At 43.4% G+C, this 19,395-nt stretch overlaps 2 protein-coding genes across 31 annotated transcripts in view; one reads left to right on the forward strand and one right to left on the reverse strand.

Annotated features, from left to right (window-relative positions):
* The window catches only part of S100PBP (S100P binding protein), a 31,911-nt gene extending 22,283 nt beyond the window's left edge, over positions 1 to 9,628 (forward strand). For all 28 annotated transcript variants that reach the window (XM_011357880.2, XM_011357885.2, XM_023529307.1 and 25 more), the window contains 2 exons: positions 5,160 to 5,247; positions 7,045 to 9,628. In XM_011357880.2, the coding sequence (XP_011356182.1) occupies positions 5,160 to 5,247; positions 7,045 to 7,186 (230 nt within the window). In that variant the 3' untranslated portion in view covers positions 7,187 to 9,628. The remainder of the gene's footprint in view (positions 1 to 5,159; positions 5,248 to 7,044) is intronic.
* Positions 9,629 to 12,734: 3,106 nt separating this feature from the next.
* On the reverse strand, positions 12,735 to 19,389 carry FNDC5 (fibronectin type III domain containing 5). 3 transcript variants are annotated; one of them, XM_011357890.1, is made up of 6 exons: positions 19,307 to 19,389; positions 18,242 to 18,357; positions 17,562 to 17,760; positions 17,160 to 17,249; positions 15,191 to 15,324; positions 12,735 to 14,269 (listed from the first exon to the last, which is right to left on the reverse strand). In XM_011357890.1, exons 1-6 carry the CDS (start codon positions 19,377 to 19,379, stop codon positions 14,231 to 14,233), a joined length of 651 nt encoding a protein of 216 aa, XP_011356192.1. In that variant the 5' UTR covers positions 19,380 to 19,389; the 3' UTR covers positions 12,735 to 14,230. The 3 variants fall into 3 exon arrangements, with proteins under 3 accessions (XP_011356192.1, XP_011356189.1, XP_011356191.1); XM_011357887.1 differs by having other exon boundaries at positions 18,242 to 18,438; XM_011357889.2 differs by having other exon boundaries at positions 12,735 to 14,829; positions 18,242 to 18,438.
* Positions 19,390 to 19,395: the final 6 nt, after the last annotated feature.

Below are 19,395 nucleotides of genomic sequence, written 5' to 3' on the forward strand. Positions count from 1 at the left end.
GAATGGCATTGGTTTACATTTTTACAAATCTCTTTCAGTGGCTGGCTTAATAGAAGACTGCTAGATTTCATAGGTGATTCTGCATTCTATATCATATCACATAGCCTCTTGAAAATTCCAGAGTATACTTTTGAGACAAATAACATGTTAGTGTTTCTATGAAAATAATTTTGACCTTGCGAAGCCTCAGCCGGGTGCTGAGTACTTTCTGGGATCCCTGGATACACTTTGGGTACTGTTGCTCTATAATTTACAATATGGATCTTTAACTTACCAGTCTACCTTCAAATAATATACCACTTAACATATAATGTAAGGCCCTAACAACAGTATACTTCCAAATCCCCATTCTGTTTTTTGTGCTATTGTTTTTGTCCATTATACATATACATTTATCTTAATCCTTTCAGTACCTTATTAGTTTTACTTTAAACAGTCAGTTATCTTTTAAAGACATTTTTTGAATAAGAAAAATAGTCTTTTACATTTACTCACATATTTGTCATTTCCAGTGTTCTTGATTCTGTTCTGTCCGGTATTTTCTTTTCTTGATGAACTCCTTTTAGTTTCTTATAATACAGATCTGGTGGTAAAGTCTCTCTGTTTTTGTTTATTTACTAACTTCTTTTGCACTTATTCAAAAAAACTTTATTTTGAAAAATTAAGGACTCATAAACTCATAAGAAGTTTCAAGGCTCATCTCAGTTGTTTCCTTTCCCTCAGGAATCACATAGTTCTGAGTAGTCTTTAAACAGTTGTTTTATATATTTTGCCCAGTTTCTAGTTGCTTGTAATAGGAGGTAAGCCCATTCATCTCTCTGCTTTGATTTTTATTGAAGATCAGAAGCAGTAATAGTTACGTAAATTCTTATTCTGCATTCTTATTGAAGATCAGAAGCAGTGATAGTTACGTAAATTCTTATTCTGCATTCTTATTCTGAATGTCCTCATTACTGTTGAGGACATTCATCTGTCACTCAATATCCTATATAGTATACCACTTCAGAAGTGAGTTATATAATAATTCATGTTTCTTTTGCTTTTTGCCTTGTCTGCAAGGAAAATCAGACAAGATTTATGCGAGATCATTGCGGTTTTGTTGACCTAGAGGTGACACATTTAAATTCTTGCTTTCAATTTAATGTTTGTTTTTTTTTTCTTTTTATTACAATTAAACTATAAAAACAGTAGCCTATGCCCCTAGGGCACACTTTTTTCTTTCCTTCCCTCTCTTCATTACCTTCCCTGTATTCACTATTTTTTTTTTTTTTTTGATTGCATGGCATAGAGACACAATGATTGTCTTTAAGTAACTGAGTTTAAGGATTTACAGGAAGAAAATGAAAATTTAATGCTCAGCAACATAGCCTGGCTTCAGTAAAAAGAATCAACCATAGAGCCAGGGCCCCTCAGAAACGGATGCCTTTGTTCCTTATTCGGGTTTTCCCTGCTGATTTAGTGCTTCTCTCGCTCTCTGTTAGCATTCTCAGATGTCTGTTCTAGATCCCTACCTGTGTGCTCTTTTCTTGTCCTCATTACTAAAGCTCACATAAACATTCCAAAAGAGAGTATCCGATTGATTAACTTAATGATCTTTTGGTGCCAGGCCAGCTCTTAGGTCATTAGCCAGCTGAGACTCTCTGTTCTTGGTTCATGTGGTACAAAGTATGGTGCCATATAAAAACCTCAGAAGGGCCAGTGGCATAGCAAGCACTCAACATTGTTATTCCTCCTCCTTTGTAACAATTAATTTACTTTTAACTTATTAAGGACAATTATTAGTCTGGATTTCCCTCCCCTCCCCTAAACCAGTCAGCTCATATTCATAGATTAAGGTTTAGATGAATTGCTGATCTCATTCCTGAAATGCTGAGGGCTTTTTCCTCTTAATTTCATTCTTAGGTGAATTTCATTCTTAGCCAAAAAACAAAGGACAGTCTTCACCACCATTTAGCCACAACTTAAAATAAACCCATGGTACTGATTGTTGGTCCAAGAAATCCCATCTGTTAGAGACTATGAAAGGAAGAGAAAATTGAAAACAAAAAAATTTTCCATTCTTGTTAACATCTCTAAATTTGGAGGAAGAAGAAATTGAAACTATGAGCTGAAACAAGGCTTTTGGATTATTAGCCCCACGTGAGTTTGAATCCTGGTTGATAGATGAGTATCTTTTAAAAGCTTCCATTTACTCATGAATAAAATGGAGATTATGGTATTTGCCTCTTGTGGTCATTAGGATTAAATGATAGGATACATGCAAAGCAGTTAGCAAAGTACCTGGCACGTAATAAATACTTGATAAATGTTAGCTCCCATTATTTCTATATCATTGTGTTATTAACAATAAAGGTTACCATAGTCCATCAGAAAGTCTTAGTGCTAATTTTGGTGCATGAGCAGAGACCTAATTATTGAGCCTGTGTCAGGTACCAGCTGGGTACATAAGAGACATATTGTGTTATATTTCTTGCTTTCTAATCCGCACTGTGAAACGTCAGTCCCAGAAAATTTTTAAGGACACTCAACCCATGATGTTGTTGGAATTAGAGCTCTATCACTAGCTGTGTGACCTTAGACAAATTACTTCTCTATGCCTCAGTTTCTTCTTCTGTAAATGGGGAAAATACCATTTGAGATAGTTATAAGGAATATAAATGAGTTAATATATGTAAAGTACATACGACAGTGCTTGATAATATGGCAAGTGCTGTAAGTTGCTGCTGCTAGACTATGATTTCTAGCAGTGTAACACTTGACACCTCCTTGGGCCTAATTGACCAGTATTTTTCTTCTTTCAGTTTAAAAGTGAATAGGCTTCTTTGTAGGAAATTTATAGTATACCTTTAGTGTCTGTCATCAGGGTAATTTTATAGAATCTAGGTGTTAAGAGATGAGTGAGCTGAAGGACATGGTCTGTAGATAGTCTTGTTTCATTCTGAGATTGGACACCAGAATTTCCATATCTCTTCAGCCTCCTTTGGTGATGCTTTGGCAGGAAAATTGTATCTTGAAATTCTTACAGAGCTGATTTTTTTTCTCCCACTGAAAATGTCCTTTTGTGGAGGCTAGACAGAATGGGGTGCTAGTGATGTGAAAGTAGGGTATAGGAAAGGCAATTTGAATCAAGACCTTTGATTTTAGCCAAACAAATCTAGCAGGCAAGAGATTTTCTAATCAAAAGCTGTAAAAGAGGAAATCCATTTCTGATTTATATTTCCTTATCCAGAAATGAGATTAATATGTTTTCTTTCCATATTGGTGAGATTAAATATCTTTTCATAATGTTTAGTAATCACTTGTATTACTTTTATGAATGCCTATTCATGTCCTTGACCTGTTTTGTTTTATGAGGAGACTTACCTTTGCCAAATATCTTTCAGATATATTTTTCACTTTGTCAGTTGTCTTCTTTTATCCTTGGTTGTGCTTTTTTATTTTAAGTGCTCAGAAACTTTTAATGTAATGAACCTATTAAGTTTTTTCTGAAAAGTATCATGTCATGGTTAAAGAGAGAATTTCTGCTAAGTGCTACTGAGTGTCATAATTTATGTGTAGACCAGTCCATTTAATAAGCACAAATAGGTGATTGATTGTCATAGGATTTGAAGACTCACTGCAAACTAACATAGGCCTGAGACTGTAACATTGCTATAATAACCACCACTTACTATACACTAGCTGTATGCCAAGGCAATATGCTAGGTCTTTTATGTGCTATGTTCCTAATACTCAACTTGAAGCTAAATATTATAGTCCACGTTTCCTAGATGAGTAAAGCGGGACTAGAAGTGAATGATTTACCTAAGGTCAAAAAGCTAAGTTCGTGGTTCTCTTGGAATTTTAACTCAGGTCTGCCTAACTCCCAAAGTATGTACTTTTTCTACAAAGCTCAGCTCCTTGAGGTTCAAATAAATTAAATTGGTCTTAAAGAGTTAAGTAAATATTTTTTGCCAGAACTTGAAAACACGGTCTGTATCCTAGTTAGCATGCTCTTGGTTCCTAGAGCAAAGTAGATGAGGTAATAAGAAATATATAAACTAGCTGAAAGAAAGATCTTCACTGTCTAGGGCAGTGGTTTTCAAAGTGTGGTTCCCAGACCAGAAGCATCAGTATCACTTGAGCATTTGTTAGAAATGCAAAATCTCAGGTCCCACTCGGACTTACAGAATCAGAAATTCTGGGGTTGGGGCCCAGCTGATTATAATGCATGTTAAAATTTGAGAGCCACTGGTTCAGGGAAATTATTTTATTCTCTCTAACCATTATTTCTGCTTTTGTGAGTTTCAGCCCGTGTCTCAACCCTTAAGTGCAAAATTAGCATCATCAAATAGTGGCAAAAGCTGGAGTCAAACAAAAACTAGTTTTGAGTCCAGTTTAATAAGCATTTAAGGCAAGTTCTCCTCCCTAAGTTACAGTTTTCCATTTCTAAAATGATATTAATAACATCTATCTCCATAGAAGGTATATTTTTAGAATTAAGATAATATGTAAAGTGCTTGGTATCACCTTGCCAGACTCCCAGGTGTTTGAGAAATTGCCTCCAGCAATTTTTCTTGTTTAGCAAAAAGCCCCCACCCCCTTCTATTCTCAACTTCTTTTTTTTTTTTTTTTTTTATGTATTTTGCTGTCTGTGTCTCTAGGCCTTTGTATTAGCTATTTCTCTTGGACACCCCTCTTTACCTCACTCACTTCTGTATATCCTTTAGATCCTGCTTATAGTTTACTTCCCTGGGAGGGGGCTTTCTCTAATCTCTGCTCAGTCTCTGTGCTCACATAGCAGCCTGTATTTTTCCTGTCACTGCACATATCACAAGTTTTGGAATCACCTGTCTCCTACACTAACTTTATTAAAGGCAGATACAGTGTCTTGTATACTGCTATATTCTAGGGACCAGTAAAGTTCCTCTCACATTGTAGGAGCTAATAAATGTTGAATGAATGAATGGTGGCCTGTCATTATTGCTTCATCATCATCATCATCCAAGAGCAAGCTCTCTTCTCTGGCTTTTGTAGTTTTTGTGCTGCTTGTGATAATCATAAATAAATAGTATTGGGACCAGTGCCTGTTTTCTTTCTTTGAAAGCACATGCTTTGCCCTAGGCTAACATGGTAGTTTACTGAGCTGTTTCCTAACCACTGATCTCTCTGTATCGCAGGTGCCTTGAAAGAGCTGTGTGTCTTGGTGGATCAAGTTCATCATATGCATAACCAAAAATGGCCGCATCCTTCGGACCTCACCATGAGGTGAGTGGGTGATTAGAAAGACGAAGAAGAGAGTAGAATTTGGCTATGAGAAGAATGTGGTAAGGAGTTGGGGTTATAATTGTTGTTTAATTCCAGAGATGGAAAAAGAAGCAGTACAGTAAAATGGAATAAGAACGGGACTGAAATACCAGCTTTGCAATTTTAACGAGCTGTATGATTTTGATCTAGTCACTTCACTTCTCTGGTCCTTGCATTGGTAAAATAAAGATGTTGGACTAATTGTTGCCAAAGGGGCTTTCTAGTTCTGAAACCTAGATCTTTGATGCAGTGTGATTTTACAGATTTACTTTGATCCAGTTACCCAGAAACCTTGGAGTTATCTTTGACTCCTCTCTCTCTTACCCTGTATTCAGTCCATTAGCAAATCCTATAAACTCTACATACAAAATATATCCAAAGCCTGACCATTTTGCATCATTTTCACCTGGATTATTGCAAATCTCCTAGATAGTCCCCTTGCTTCTGCCTTGTCTGTTTACCGTTCTCAACTCAGCAGCCAAAGAGATTCTTTTAAAGCATAAATCAGATTTTCTTCTTTGCTCACAATTTTCCAGTGGCTTCCCATCTCACATCTTCCCATCTTCACGATTCCCCTACAAGAATCATGGTTAGTTCATCAACCTCATCTCCTACTACTCTATGCTTTGCTTACTCTGCTCCAGTCACACTGGCTTCTTTGATGTTTTTCAAATGTGCCAGGCACACTCCTACCTCAGGGCCTTTACACTCATTGTTTCCTCTGTAGTTGCCAAAATGACAGCAGTTCTTAGAAAGATCGTGTAGTGTAATGGTTATTATGTAAATTATGGAGACAGATGTGAAATCAAATCCAGGCTCTTTTACTTACTGCACTGTATGACCTTGAGCAAGTTATTTAACCTGAGGCTCAGTTTCCTCAGTGTACAAGGAGTTAATGAGAGTGCTTTTCTCATAGGATTGTCTTTAGCATTGAATAAGATGAGTTGTTTAAGGTTGTTTAAGATGAGTTGTTCAATAAGTGCTTGCATATAGGGCTAGATAAATGTCAGATACTGTTATAATTATTTTCAACCCTGGATATTCCTCATAATCACCTGTGGAGATGTCTAAAAATACAGATGTCAGGGCTCTGACTCCAGGGATTCTAAATCATTGAGTAGGGGGCTAGAATCTAAATCATTACAGCATCCCAGGTGGTTATTAGGAACAGCTGGAGTTGAGAATGGGCTAAAATTATCTCAATGGGTCCTGTTCAGAATCCCAACCCACCATGTGACTGAGGAGACTCTTAAGGAACTGAGCCTGTGCTATTAACTGTTAAGTCTCTAAGCTTGCAATGTGATACTCACATGATGACTTACCTTCTCTGGGAATTTTATTCTAAATTTAACTGCTATGTCCTGAGCAACCTTGAACTGTGTCAGACAGTGAGGTCCTGTTGGAGGTACAGGTCTGATGCAAGCAATGAAAAGTATAGATCCTGTTCTAAATAGAGGGAGAAATTATTTTTTTCTTGCTTAAGCATTATTATACATTATACATTAAGTTTTCTTAGAACATTTGTGGGACGTATCACCATAATATCTGTATGGAAATTAGGTAGCTTCGGAAGTTGTTGGAAATAGCATTTATAATATGATTGTCATATAGATAAAATAGTATAAAATTGTTAGAATTGAAATATAAAATTAATATACTATTTCTTAAAGTAATGATATTTTTTAAATTGTAAACAAATAGTCATACCAACTGAATCTCTCGTCTTTTCCTGTTTTCACTTTCTCCCTCTCCTGATAGAAACTATGCTCGGTTCCGACAGAACCCTCTGGAAAGATACAGTCTGACTCAGTGGGTTGACAAGAACAAGCGAAGCCACCAACGGTTCCAGCATCTCCCCGATATCCAATATAGTCCATTTGTTACATCCCATCAGCAGTGAAGATCCCTATCCAGGGTCCTGTCCAGAGCTGCATCTCATCTTTTTCTGCTGTTTTGTGCTTTGCAGATTTTGAATTTTTATTTTTCCAAGATTTTTATGTAAAGAACTTGTCACCTTTTGGAAATGACCATTGCTGACTTGAAATTTTTTTGTATAAAGTCCTTCCTATTTGTGTGTGTATGTGTGTGTGTGTGTTTAAGCAGTGTTGACATAGTTTTGTTTTCTTTAAATTGAAGGTAGCCACCCCCTGAAAGCCAGCATTAAGCCAAAACACCCACCTTTTTGTAGAGGTGAAGTCTACTGGTGCCCAAAAGAAGTCATATTTTAATCTCTTGTAAGGAAGAAATTCTTATCAGGCTGCAAGCTAGTGTTAATTATTGTTCATGACTTAAATGGGTACAAGTCATTTTTAACAAGCCCTCTTACTTTATTTGGATTTCTGAATACCTATTAGCATTTTAAAGTTGGTAATCTAAGACATTTGAAGTAGGATGGAGCAGGACAAAGATCCTGTCGAAAAGACAAATTTAAAGTGTAAATCTTCACCTCTCTTTTTTTTTTTACCTACTAGCTGCCTTTATTTTTTGGTTTTTATTTCATTCTTTATCAAATTTATTTTGCACAATAGTGTTTACAAATCTTATACATCTTTACTCTGACAGAAGACTGCTGACTAACCGCTGTTGATTTGTGGTCTTGTGACTGTCTTCTCTGCCTTTCTTCAAGGATTTTCCTTCTTTTCCCAGTGACCACTGTACTCTGTAGGGTTCCACCAATATAGTCCTATATCTTGTTAGACATTGATATACCCCTCTTAAGAACAGTCTCCCTACTCTCTTTATTAAAGAGCCGCCCAGCCAGGGTCTTGACTTCAGGACAGGCCAGAAAGCCCATGCTATTTAGGTGTCTTCAGTTTCATTTGCTGAACCCTAACTTCACTTATGAGGTGACGTGTCAGTCAGTGAGCCTCCATCCTGTGGAAGAGACTATGGAGATGCACTCTTTTGTCTCCATTATTCTTTTAGACCCTGGATGTTACCATCTTATTTGGTCAGACCTCAGATGCAGTTTCACAAAACTGTTAAAGTGGGTCTAATATAGTTGTGATTAATCCTGTGCACAAATGCATTACCTGATCTTAAAGTTTAGTGTTCTAACCCAAGTTGACAGAGTGTGTGCAGTCATCTTAATGGATATCTTAGGATTTTGTTATTCTTTCTTCACAGACAGCTTTAGACGTCTTTTGGGAGATCTTACAGTCCAGCATTCATGTTATTGTTCATTTTCTGTGAAGGGTGTACGTAGTTGCTGTAGTATAGCATGTGATGTTGGGCTAGCTGCCTGTCTGGTTTTGTTTTTTCATCAACCCCATCTTTGAGTAACCCAACTAAAATATCCTACCGTGCTTTTGAAACTGACTTGGGAAAAGCTTGGTCATTCAAGCCACCAATAAATTTAGATGGATGTCCCTAAGTGTTTACTGTTTTATCCAGTCAAGGATTCTCTTTTCCTTGGACATTTAGTTTAATTCAGGGACCAAAATGCTAACAAGTTCTGTTTAACGGCAAGAGTCAAATCTTTTATTTCAGTTGTCATTTAGTCCATCAGTTACTTCTCCAGGTTTCCTTAACTTGGAATGAACAAACAAACATTTACCTTTGGAATCATAACATAGGTAAAATTAATTGTAGCTGGAGTAACTAGCGTTGCAGCTGTCTAGTTCCCCATAGGTAACCCAAGGAGTGAAGGGGCAGCATGTTGCTTAGGCAAAAATCTTGAGACTCGTGTTCCTGCCTTCCTGGTACAGGAGGGTTTAAGTCTGAATGTGTAATGGGGGCATTGCCTTTGCCAAAGCAAATGAGTGACGGGTTAACTATAATATATGACAATCACACTTCCTCTTTGCTCAAGTAATTCTGTTTTTCCAAAGCTTTAGCAGCTTAATTAAATCTGTTGGACTGGGGGAGGAGAGCTGTTCTCTAGCGATTAACATGGTATTCTTTAAGAAGAAAAAAGCCAAAGAAAACTCATTATTGGGCATGCTCACCTTAAAGATGGTGGTGGGTAAAATCTGGAGTTTTAATCTGTTTTTAAAGCTGCATATCATATTTGGTGTTGGCCTCTAAGTCTAATATTTCATGTGGGATTCTTGCTCTATTATGTGCATTTAACTGCCTTCCTAGCTTTCTTCATCCATGATGACATTCTCACCACAGGGGTCTTGACAAAGCAGAGTAAAAATGTGCTGTTTATATAGTTTACTTGTAAGTAAAGAGCCTGAAATAACCTGTAGTTTTGTATCTAATGCAGACCCTGATTTACTTGAGTTGTCAGGATCAATTATGAAACTGAAGTTTGGTGCCTCCTCTTTATCATGTTTTTTTCCCTGTAGCAGTTGTGTTTAATGTCATTAAAAAGAAATAAAAGTTCTTGTCAGTGGCATATGTACTGTGGCCGTCTGTTGCGGGCTTTGAAAGGGAGGGTTCCTTACTCCTCTGCGTAGGTAGGGTAGCGGGGTATGGGAGGGAGTGGCAGTTAGTAGAATGTGGTGCTGGGAAGGCGAGGGTGCGTGCTCCCTATTCTTTTGAGGGTAAATTACAGTGTTGAGGAAGGCGTTCCAGCAGTTAAGCAATGTTGAGATTGACTAGGATTTGCAGCTACATATAGTGCATGTCAGGAGCCTGACATAGGGAGAGCCTGAAATATCACTGCTATGTTTTTGCAGCGGGGGAAGATGGCTCAGCCCCATCAGACAGGCATTGTCTTGCATTCCTTCCCATGTTTGTGTGGCTGACCTGTGTCTCTTGCCTCTCCAGAGCTGACTAAGAAGCTGAGCTATCCTGGGGCATTATCCTTTTGAAAAGGATGTGAAACCAGAACTGATAGTACAAAATTGATGCTTGTTCTTCTCCAGAAATTGACTGCTCCTAGAATCTGGAGTGAAGGTTGGATAAGTGTGGGGGTAGATGTGGGAGACAGCGTTCCTTAGATCTCTTGTGAACCTAAGCTTCTTAGACTTACCCCCCAGGAGCAAGAATGAAAGGGAAAGCAATAATAGCTCCTCACCTATATTAGCCAATGCTTTTAAATCTCAACTCCTGCTGAGAAAATAAATGGCAACATGTTTGAACAGGCTCTCTGTGCTGCTGTTGTATAAATTTTATCTAGTATATATTTTACAGTTCAGGCAAAAATTTCAATATAAATTTGCTAAATACTCAGCTATTCGATATTAGTCTGAGTCCGAGGTACTTCTGACCTGTATGTATCTATTTTGTTCCTGTCAAGCAGATGATCCTTTTCTCAGTAATTGCTTATTTCCTTTATAGCAATGTTACTATAGGCTTCAAAGGTTTCAGAGACCAGGCTGGATGCTCTGAAATGGCGGTGTCCCTTGCCCTGAGTTTGTTTTGTTATGGAAAAGTGAGGAGAAAGAGACCTTCTCTAAAAGGAATGTGCTCATTCTCTAACCATTTCCTAAAACATTCTCCTGTTTTGAGTTTTTATAGGAAGAAAAAACCCCAAGCACCTAAAACTAGAAAGCTGAGTTTCCCACTCTTCTGCCGTCCTTTTCTAAGAGAAAATAATTATTCCTAAGCTGATTCTAAGATATGCTTACTCTATATGCCAGAGCATCTGTCCGCAGAAAAATGTCCACTTGTCACAGGAAGTATCAGCTGGTCAGTGGTGGAATTCCTTAATGAACAAGCTCCTGTTTTGTCAATCCTCTCCACCTGTCCCCCGCCTATGACAACTGGAACATGCTATAGACGGAAAATCTGACCCTCTCTAGCACCCATTCATTGAGAAGGGGGTGGAATGTCATCATTTGGACAATCTTCAAAGCAGTCTGTGTGATAGTCTTAAAATGTGTCATTAAGGAACTAGTTGTATAAAAAGGTCTTCAATTTAGCTTCAAGTAACATTTGAAGGTTTAAGAATATAGAACTGATGGGGCCCGAGGCTGGAGCTGGGACAGGGACGAGTCAGGGGTGGGGTGGGGAGGACATCCCATTTATGTAAACAATTTGTTTTTGGAGGTTACTTCTTTAAAGCAAAATCCAAAAACTGAAATAGGTTTAAAGAGGGTGAGAAATAAAGTAGAAGTCTGAAACATCACATGCAGTTTGCTGAGATGTTACATATTTCTGTAAAGGGTTGAATAAGAGATCTTAAAAGTGGATTCTAGAGGAGGCCCATACTGAAAAGCTACAAGATTAGAAGAGTACTCCTGCCCCAGTAGAAACATGCCCCGGCCCTCCTCCTCAGACCCTGGGGTTTCCCTCGTGTTCCTATAAGGAAGCCCCTTGGCTCCCAGTCTAGGTGGTGGGTGGGGTATGGGAATCCCCTGTTCTTACCTCTGTTTTTGACAGATAAAAAACCAAGTTCCCCACTCTACCTCACTCCAAGTAACTGGCCTGAGGTGTTAATGTGTATTACAAGGCAGAATCTCCTACCTGCATTCCTCCCACAGGCCTACCTTGGGAATGAGTCAGATTTCAGTCTCCAAGACCTGGCCTGAGCCCCTCCCAAGCTGTGAGGAATCTGTAGATCTAAGTGAGTGGTGAAGAAAGGACCACATCCCAAGTCAGAGCTGTAGGGTTCTGTGTACTACAGTTGATTCAGGAAAAGCTCAAAGAACTTGGGGGTACATGGAGGTAATTAAAGGGAATAGAGTTTAAGCCAGAAAAGTGTTGTTTGCTCCTCTCCCCTCATACTCTGATACCCTCAGCTGCTGTTACTATAGGCACAGGTGAGAGGAAGACAGGAAACTCCCATGAAGCAGTGCTCCCTGAACCCCACTGACAGCTATTTATACCTGATGCTGACTTGGGGACATCTCCATCATTTGGCACTACATGGTCACAGAGGGCCTGGGAAGTACCTCTCTGAGGTCTGGCTTAGAGTTCTGTGTGCTAATCGACTTTCCACTTTCCTACTCAGCCTCCAAGACCTGCTTCTGCTCTCAGAACCTTCCAGAACAGCCTACCCTAAGCCCTGACATTTTCTCTCCAAGCTCTTGCTGGCTGTCTAACAGAAGTGTTCGTGGTGCCCCATTTACTGGTTTGCTCATTGGTTAATGGCATCATCACTCGACCTTTCAGCCTGCTGTTGGGATCATAACGATGTTCCTTTAACAGCCCAGAACTGAGCCACGGCAAGCAGCTTCTGCAGTTCCTCTTCACTTCCCTCCTCACCCCTGGGAGAACAGAACTGCATTCTTTTGGCAAGGGAAACACCCAACCCCATGGGGTTGGGGGGAAGCCTTTGTTTTAAAAACTCAGTACCAGCCTGCATACCTATGTGATGAGGCAGCCCAAGTTTGGTTGGGCGGGTAGGGGAGAACTCAGTAATAGGATGATGGAGCAGCTATTTTCTCCTCCTACACGTGCACCCCCATCTGTTTGAGATTTCCCTTCCAACTCCAGCTTGGCTGGCAGGCATGTCCCTAAGAAGCTTCAGGCCAAAATGAAAAGAGAGAACTGACTGGCTGCCAACCGCCAGAAAAAGAGGGCAACATTTGGGCATTTACCAGAAGACAAGGATGTGCCTTTTCATTTGTCTTTTTATTTTACATTTAAAAAGTGGTTATTGCTCTAACTGGATCAGAGGTAAGGACCTCTCCCCTAAGGAGCCTTGGCCTCGCAGCCCCATTCAGCAGGGATGGAAGTCACAAGACAATGAGTGGAGCCTCATGCCCTCCCATGAAGAAGCCCTTAGTACTGCTGACATCAGCCTTTTACCTCGTCTCTCCTCCCGTGCTCCACACTCCGGCAAAGCAGAGTGGTGGCTGACCCAGCCATGAGAGCTCTTGTAGACCGAAAGGAAGGCCGGTTATTGGATGATGGCTTTCAGCTCTCTGGCTTGGGGGCTATTGCTCCTATTCGGTTCAACAGGTATTCACTGAGCACCTACTGTGTGCCAGGCTTGTGCTAGGCAAAGTCCTCCCATACTCCTGTCTTTAGCCACCACTGAAAGATGCGGAGGTCCATCTCTTCCCGTGCAGGCCATGACTTGTCAGTCCTAGGGAAGAGTCTGCCTTCCCTTATCAAGCACCATTTTTTTTTTTTTTTTTTTTTTTTTTTACCAGAAAGGGGCAGTGGAGAGAGAGACCTGTCACTTCACACCACACAGGCTCTAGGGAAGGACATGAGGACCCTGGATAGCTTTCACAGAACCCTGGATGAGATGGCACGATATGGAGACCCCAGAGGCCAGGACTACTCTGACTGTGAATGGCTCAGGCCTGCCTTCCAGCAGCTTCTGCTCCATAGTAGGTGATTGAGCAGCCCTCAGGATGTCTGTCCCACGTGGACGTACTTTTCAGTTGTCCAAGTCAGCACTGTTACAACTCCAAGAGACTCTTCCTAAAGAAATGGGGCCAATTCCTTCCAGGTGTCTTTCCTACTTTGTCTTCTTAAGACCCCAGACTGATGGCCTACAGTCAGAATAAGGGCCAAAGAAGACAGAGGATGCAGGCAACCAGCTCAGGGAATCCCTTTGCCCTCTGGAGTAAAGCCCTTCAGTTGTGTTTTCCAAAAAAAAAGACAAAACAGATAACATCTCACACACTCACAAAGTTGTGCATCACACCACAAACAAGTCCTTGATGGCTGGATCCAGAAAAGGCTTGATGGCAGCCATGACCCTGCCTGGCAGGCAGCCCCACGGCTTCCCTGATGATTCTTGGTCTGAAAGACAGCTTGAATCAGTCTAGGTGCCTGTCATCTCCCAGAAGCTTTGTGCATTTTCTCAGAGAGGAAGCCAGTCCAGGAGACAAGAGGAGGCAGAAAGAAGGCTGTGTCTCATGCAGCTTTGCCTTTTCCAGAATGGGGCCAGGTCTTTGAGTTTTGTGGCTTGTTTATTTTTTGCAGAATTGGGGTTTGTAGTTCAGCCTCCTTCACCAGACTAGGACACAGGAGAGGGGGATAATGTGCAGCTAGCTGTGCCTCCCCCTCCACTGCAGTCCTCCCTCTCCCTTGCCCGTGGACCTGGGGACCAGCAGAGAAGAAAAATGAAATCCTTCCCCCTGCAGACAGGCAGTCACGCTTCGATGATGTTCACCGAGGGCTTGTTTGGAAACTGGGAGGGGAAAAAATAAGAGAAGTGGCCAGGGCTATTTGAACAGACTTCTTGCAAGGCTGGAAATAGCGAGAGGGCACGAAAAGGGAGGGCTGCAGCCTGAAAGCCAGGCTCTTGTCCCGAGAGGAAGGAAAGGAGTAGCCCTGCCTGGATGTCTTGTCTCTGCCTTCTCAAACCCAGCCTTCGGCCTCACTCAGCTGAACGGCCAAAACCGGGTCCTGGACCTATGGCCCCTGGTACCCGGTCCACCCCCAGCAGAGCCATCCCGCTGGCTGGTTCTCACATCCTGCAGATCTGCCTCTGAGCGCAGCCTCAGCCACTGGCACTGTTGAGGTGCTTCTGGAGATGGGGGTTAATAAGAGGCTTCAGGAAAATGTGCCAGAAAGAGAGAAGCCAAGAGAGAGAACAGTAAGCCAAAGGGTATAAGGAGATGAAGGGAGGAGGAAATGTAGAGAGGACCAGATGTTTGTTGGATAATCATCGTCAGAACCACGAGATCCTCATATTCTCTACTGTCTTTCTTCTGAGCTGCTCAGAGCAAGCACTGAAAGGTGTCATATCTGTTTCACGGGAGAGGAAATGAAGGTACAAAGAGGTGAAGCACCTGCCCAAGGTCACACAGCACAGCAGGAGCAGAAATGAGCTCAGAAGCCCCTCTCTTCCTGTCCCACACCAAGAATTCTGCCCTCCCCATCCACTGCTTTTTTTTTTTTTTTTAACTCGTACTGGCCCCTGGCACCCTGTAAAAGGAGAGGATCCAAAATCAATTTGCAGTGTCCCCTGGGTCACACAGGCAGCAGCCAAATTTGGCTCTGCCCAGCTGTAGCCATGCCAAGCCCTGAGCTGACCCCTTCTGCAGTCCAGGGACTCCCAGTGCATGAGCCATGGGGCTACCCACCCAGGCCCAAGTCTTGCCCTCACCTTGCTGCGGAGAAGACCCCCGCCTTGGTGCTCTGGTGTGCTGGTTTCTGACGCACTCTTGGTTTTTTCCTTGTTGTTATTGGGTTCATTGTCCTTGATAATGTCATACTGGCGGCAGAAGAGGGCGATGACGCCTGGGGGGACAAGGGAGAGCAGTCAGGGTCCTTGCCGGCCTGCTTCATTCCCATGAGCACTTGCTGTTAGGTACTGAGCTCCAGACGGTCTCTCACCTGCACTACTGCAACGGTCTGCCTCTGGCCTCTGGCCTCTGGCTCTTGCATCAACCTGTCCCCTTACCAGCCATCCCTTTCACTGCTGCTAGGTCGGTCTTCCTGCGCACGACATATTCTGGCTCACATAATCCTCACGGCACTACGAGGGTCCCTATTACTATCATCCCCAGGTTAAGAGTGAGGAACCTTGACTCAGAGCTTAGATAACTTACTCAAGGTTGCTCAGGGGTGGAGCTGGGATGTGCACTCCAGGGCCTGTACTCTGTTAAATGTTACTGTTATCAAACCAATAATACATGAAAGTCAGTATTAAGGCAGCCACCTCTAATCTTGTAGGTGTTTCTCCCATTTTTACATCTATACTTGATTTTATAATGCTAAATCTGTTTTAGATGTTATCTGTTGACTTCCTACCATGGTAGATAAAGCCTAACAACTTCCCCCTGCTTCCTTCCCCATCATCCTAACAGAATTACATCACAATTTTGGGTTAATTCACTATGTTTATATTGTTATGATTATGTAAATACTACATGTGCTAAGTCTAATAAGGTACCCTAAGCAAACCTCCTTTTCTTGTTTTGTTTTTTTTTTCAAGTGCCTGTTTTTCTTTTTGGAATATTGTTTTCTAAATGCTTCTACAGCAGAGCCTGCCCTCTCGACCACCATGCTAATACAACTTTGGCATGGTGTTCAAGTCCCTTGAAACAGACTCCAGTCTACTTTACAGTCTCGCCATCCTTTACTCCCCTACTTTCTACCTTCTCTCTCTCTCTCTTTACATCTGAACTGAGCCAAACTGAGCTTAATTTGTTTCTTGAACACACCATATCCATAACACCCTTTCTTTTTTTTTTTTGGCTGCCTGGTGAACTTCTATTCATCCCCCAAAGTTCAAATCCCATGTTTACCTCCTCTTTGTGTTTTTCCCGATTTCTACTCCTAGCCTCAGAATTAATTCCCTCTCTTCTGCTCCCATACATGCTATTAGAGCACTCATCACATTGAATTATAGTTAAGTACAGGCCTGGCTTCCCCCAGACTGAGCTACTTGCAAGCACAGAGCTCTTCTTAGAGATAGCTGTAGCACTATCTGGAATGAAGTGGCTGTTCAGAAAATGCTGGTGAGTACAAAAATGAAATCTGATCTTTATCCTCAGGGAGCTCAAAGACAGACAAGTGGGAAAAGAGAGAAATAAGCCCAACTAATTTTCTAAGAAGGGCTAAAGAGAGGGGCAAGGAGTGTGTCGTAGGGGCATCGAAGCAGGAGGGACGACACTCTAATGAATGGATTGGGGAGGTTTTACAGAGGCCGTCTCAGAGCCAGTCCAGAAGGACGAGTAGGTTCAGAGCGTGTCCCAAGCCTGAGCTGCCCAGGCCTGAAGTACCTGGAGGCACAAGATCCCAGCAGAGGTAGGAGAGGCTGCTGCGCCATGGCCGGGAGGCAAAGGGGCCGTGCATGTGTCACCACCAGGAGGCTGAGGGAAGGGAAGGGCAAGTACTCATATAATCCTACAAAGCAGCTCTCAATATGTTATTTTATTTTTTTGTGAGGGCTGAGTTAGGGAAGGGTTCAGATCTGGTCCCCAGAGCTGTCCCAGGCAGGACTTAAGAGACTTCTGACCTCTTAGCTACCTCCAAGCCTCTTACCCTTCATTTCTGTGAGAGAAGGGGTCTGGTCAGGGTCCTCCATTTCCCAGAGGTTAAGTGAAGAAGGGCTTGGAGGCCAGACTCACCGGCCCACATGAACAGGACCACGACCATGATCAGCACCTCGCCCGTCCGCAGCTGCTGGTTCCTCCCCATCTCCTTCATGGTCACCTCATCTGCGGGGAGAGAGACACTAGGTCACCACTCCTTTCTTCCCCTAGCCACACCTCTGTGACCATGCCCAAAATATTAGTGCTTATTTCTATAGGTGCCCACACATCTGACAAAACAAGGTTCAAGAACATGCTGATGGCTACTTGGGATGGCAGTGATAAGATTTAATCCAAAATCGAGACTTTATATATCCATTGTGTTAAGTCGCTTGAGCAAAGGGAAAGATGGCAGAGTCAGTTCTTTCCTCAACCACCACTTCTCTGGTCTTGACCGGCCCTCACCCCCACCCGGTCCCTTCCTAACAGTGCCCTTGCCTTTGTTCTTGGAGGCCATCTTCTCAGCCTCTCGCGGAGTCTTGAAGAGCACTGGCTCGCTAGCCGGACTCTGGCCCTGAATGGAGATGGCCTGCACGTGCACAATGTACTCGGTGTCCTCCTCCAGGTCCCACAGGGCGCACGAGCGAGTGGTGGTGTTCACCTCCTGGATGAAGCGCAGCATCCGAACGTCCTTCTTCTGCCAAGGCAAGAGCCAGCCCACTGTTTTCAGTGCCCAGTCACCACCCCTCCCTGCCACCTCTCCAGTGGAGATAATTGATTCACCTGGCTCCAACACTAAGCCCTTTGCATACATAATCTTACTTATGCATCCCATCTTCTCTGCAGGTGTCATCATCTCCATTTTACAGATGAGGAGACAGGTCGGAATGGTTAGGGAAGTTGCCCAAAGCCATATATCTAGTGAGAACTGGGGCCAGGTCCAAAACTCTGGTCTTTTTAAGATCAAAAGCTTACTCTTAAATCTCAGGTTCCAAACAAAGGCTCTGGAGCCCTCCCTCACTGACTGATTCCCTCTGGGGTCCCCTTTTTAAGCCATATGTGCCATTTCCTGCTTATCTCTCTTGTTTCTTGTTCTTTTTCCTTTCTCTTTCCACACGCCCCCTCCTCCCCCATCCACCACTACTATATTGATGTGTTCTTCCCTCCCAGAGGCATACCTGCTGAGAGATGGCAAATCCGATGACAACCTCATCCTCCAGGACATCCCAGCTCACCACTGCTGAGTTGGCTTTGAGGTGCCTGACAGTGACGTTCACTGGAGCTGAGGGGCTGTCTGGGGGTGGGGAGGCACCTGAGCCTGAGCACCCCCTGCTGCCAGGCCCAGGCCCAGGCCCACAGTCTGACAAGTGGAAACCTGGGAAAGGCCATGCAGCGGGGCAAGGAAAAAACCAAGGCCTCCATGAAGAGGGGCAGTGGGGTCACACGGCCTCTGTATCTCCCAAGGGGCAGGTGCTGACAGGGGGATGATCTGGCCGGAGTAGCACCCCTCACCCCACAGATGAGTGGATGCGAGGTCCAAGAGAAGACAAAGCCAGACGTGGAGCCAAAGATAGAGGGACACAGACAGGTGGCGGCAGACACAGATCCAGAGAACAGACAAGTGGGGTATCAGAGATAGACTCAGAGATGGAAGCAGCGAGAGAGCACTGAGCCGCAGAGAGATGAGCACAGGGAGAGATGAAGGAGGCAACAGCAATCAGAAAGCAAGAGACAGGGCCTCAGGAGAGGCGGGGTGAGGATGAGGCCAGACACTCACTGCACCGGGCTCAGGGGGCCACCCGCAACCACCCTGTGACCCCGGTGCCAGTCCCCATCCCCCTGACACATGTTCACGCACACTGGGACCCCATTCTGCTCTGACTTGGCAGAGTTGGCCTGCAGAAGCTTTGGGGACAGGGAGGGAGGCCCAAGATGGGGGTACTGGTGTCCTCAGCTGCTCCCCGGGCCAGAGAAGGAAGCTAAGGCACCTGAGGCAAAAGCCTGGGGTCAGGGCAATGGGATGAGGGAACTGAGTATTACAAGACCCTAGACCCAACAGCTGGGATAGCGGGGAGGGAATTGGGGGCCTGAGGACGCGTCTGGGGGTCAAGAAGGCAGGGAAGAGGCTGGGGGTGGGGTTAGGGGGCAGTGAGCTGGTCAGAGATGGGTTCTAGCGAGCAGGGGAGGAAACTGAGGATTCCCGCCGCCCGGCCGGCGCTAAGCCCCCGCCCGGGCCCCCTTACCCGCCTGCACCAGCGCGAGGCAGACGCAGCCCAGCCACAGGCGGAGCGCGGAGCCGGGCAGCCGAGGGTGCATGGCGGCTGCTCCGGCC

The sequence above is a fragment of the Pteropus vampyrus genome, unplaced genomic scaffold, assembly GCF_000151845.1.
Source record: "Pteropus vampyrus isolate Shadow unplaced genomic scaffold, Pvam_2.0 Scaffold36, whole genome shotgun sequence".
NCBI lineage: Eukaryota > Metazoa > Chordata > Mammalia > Chiroptera > Pteropodidae > Pteropus > Pteropus vampyrus.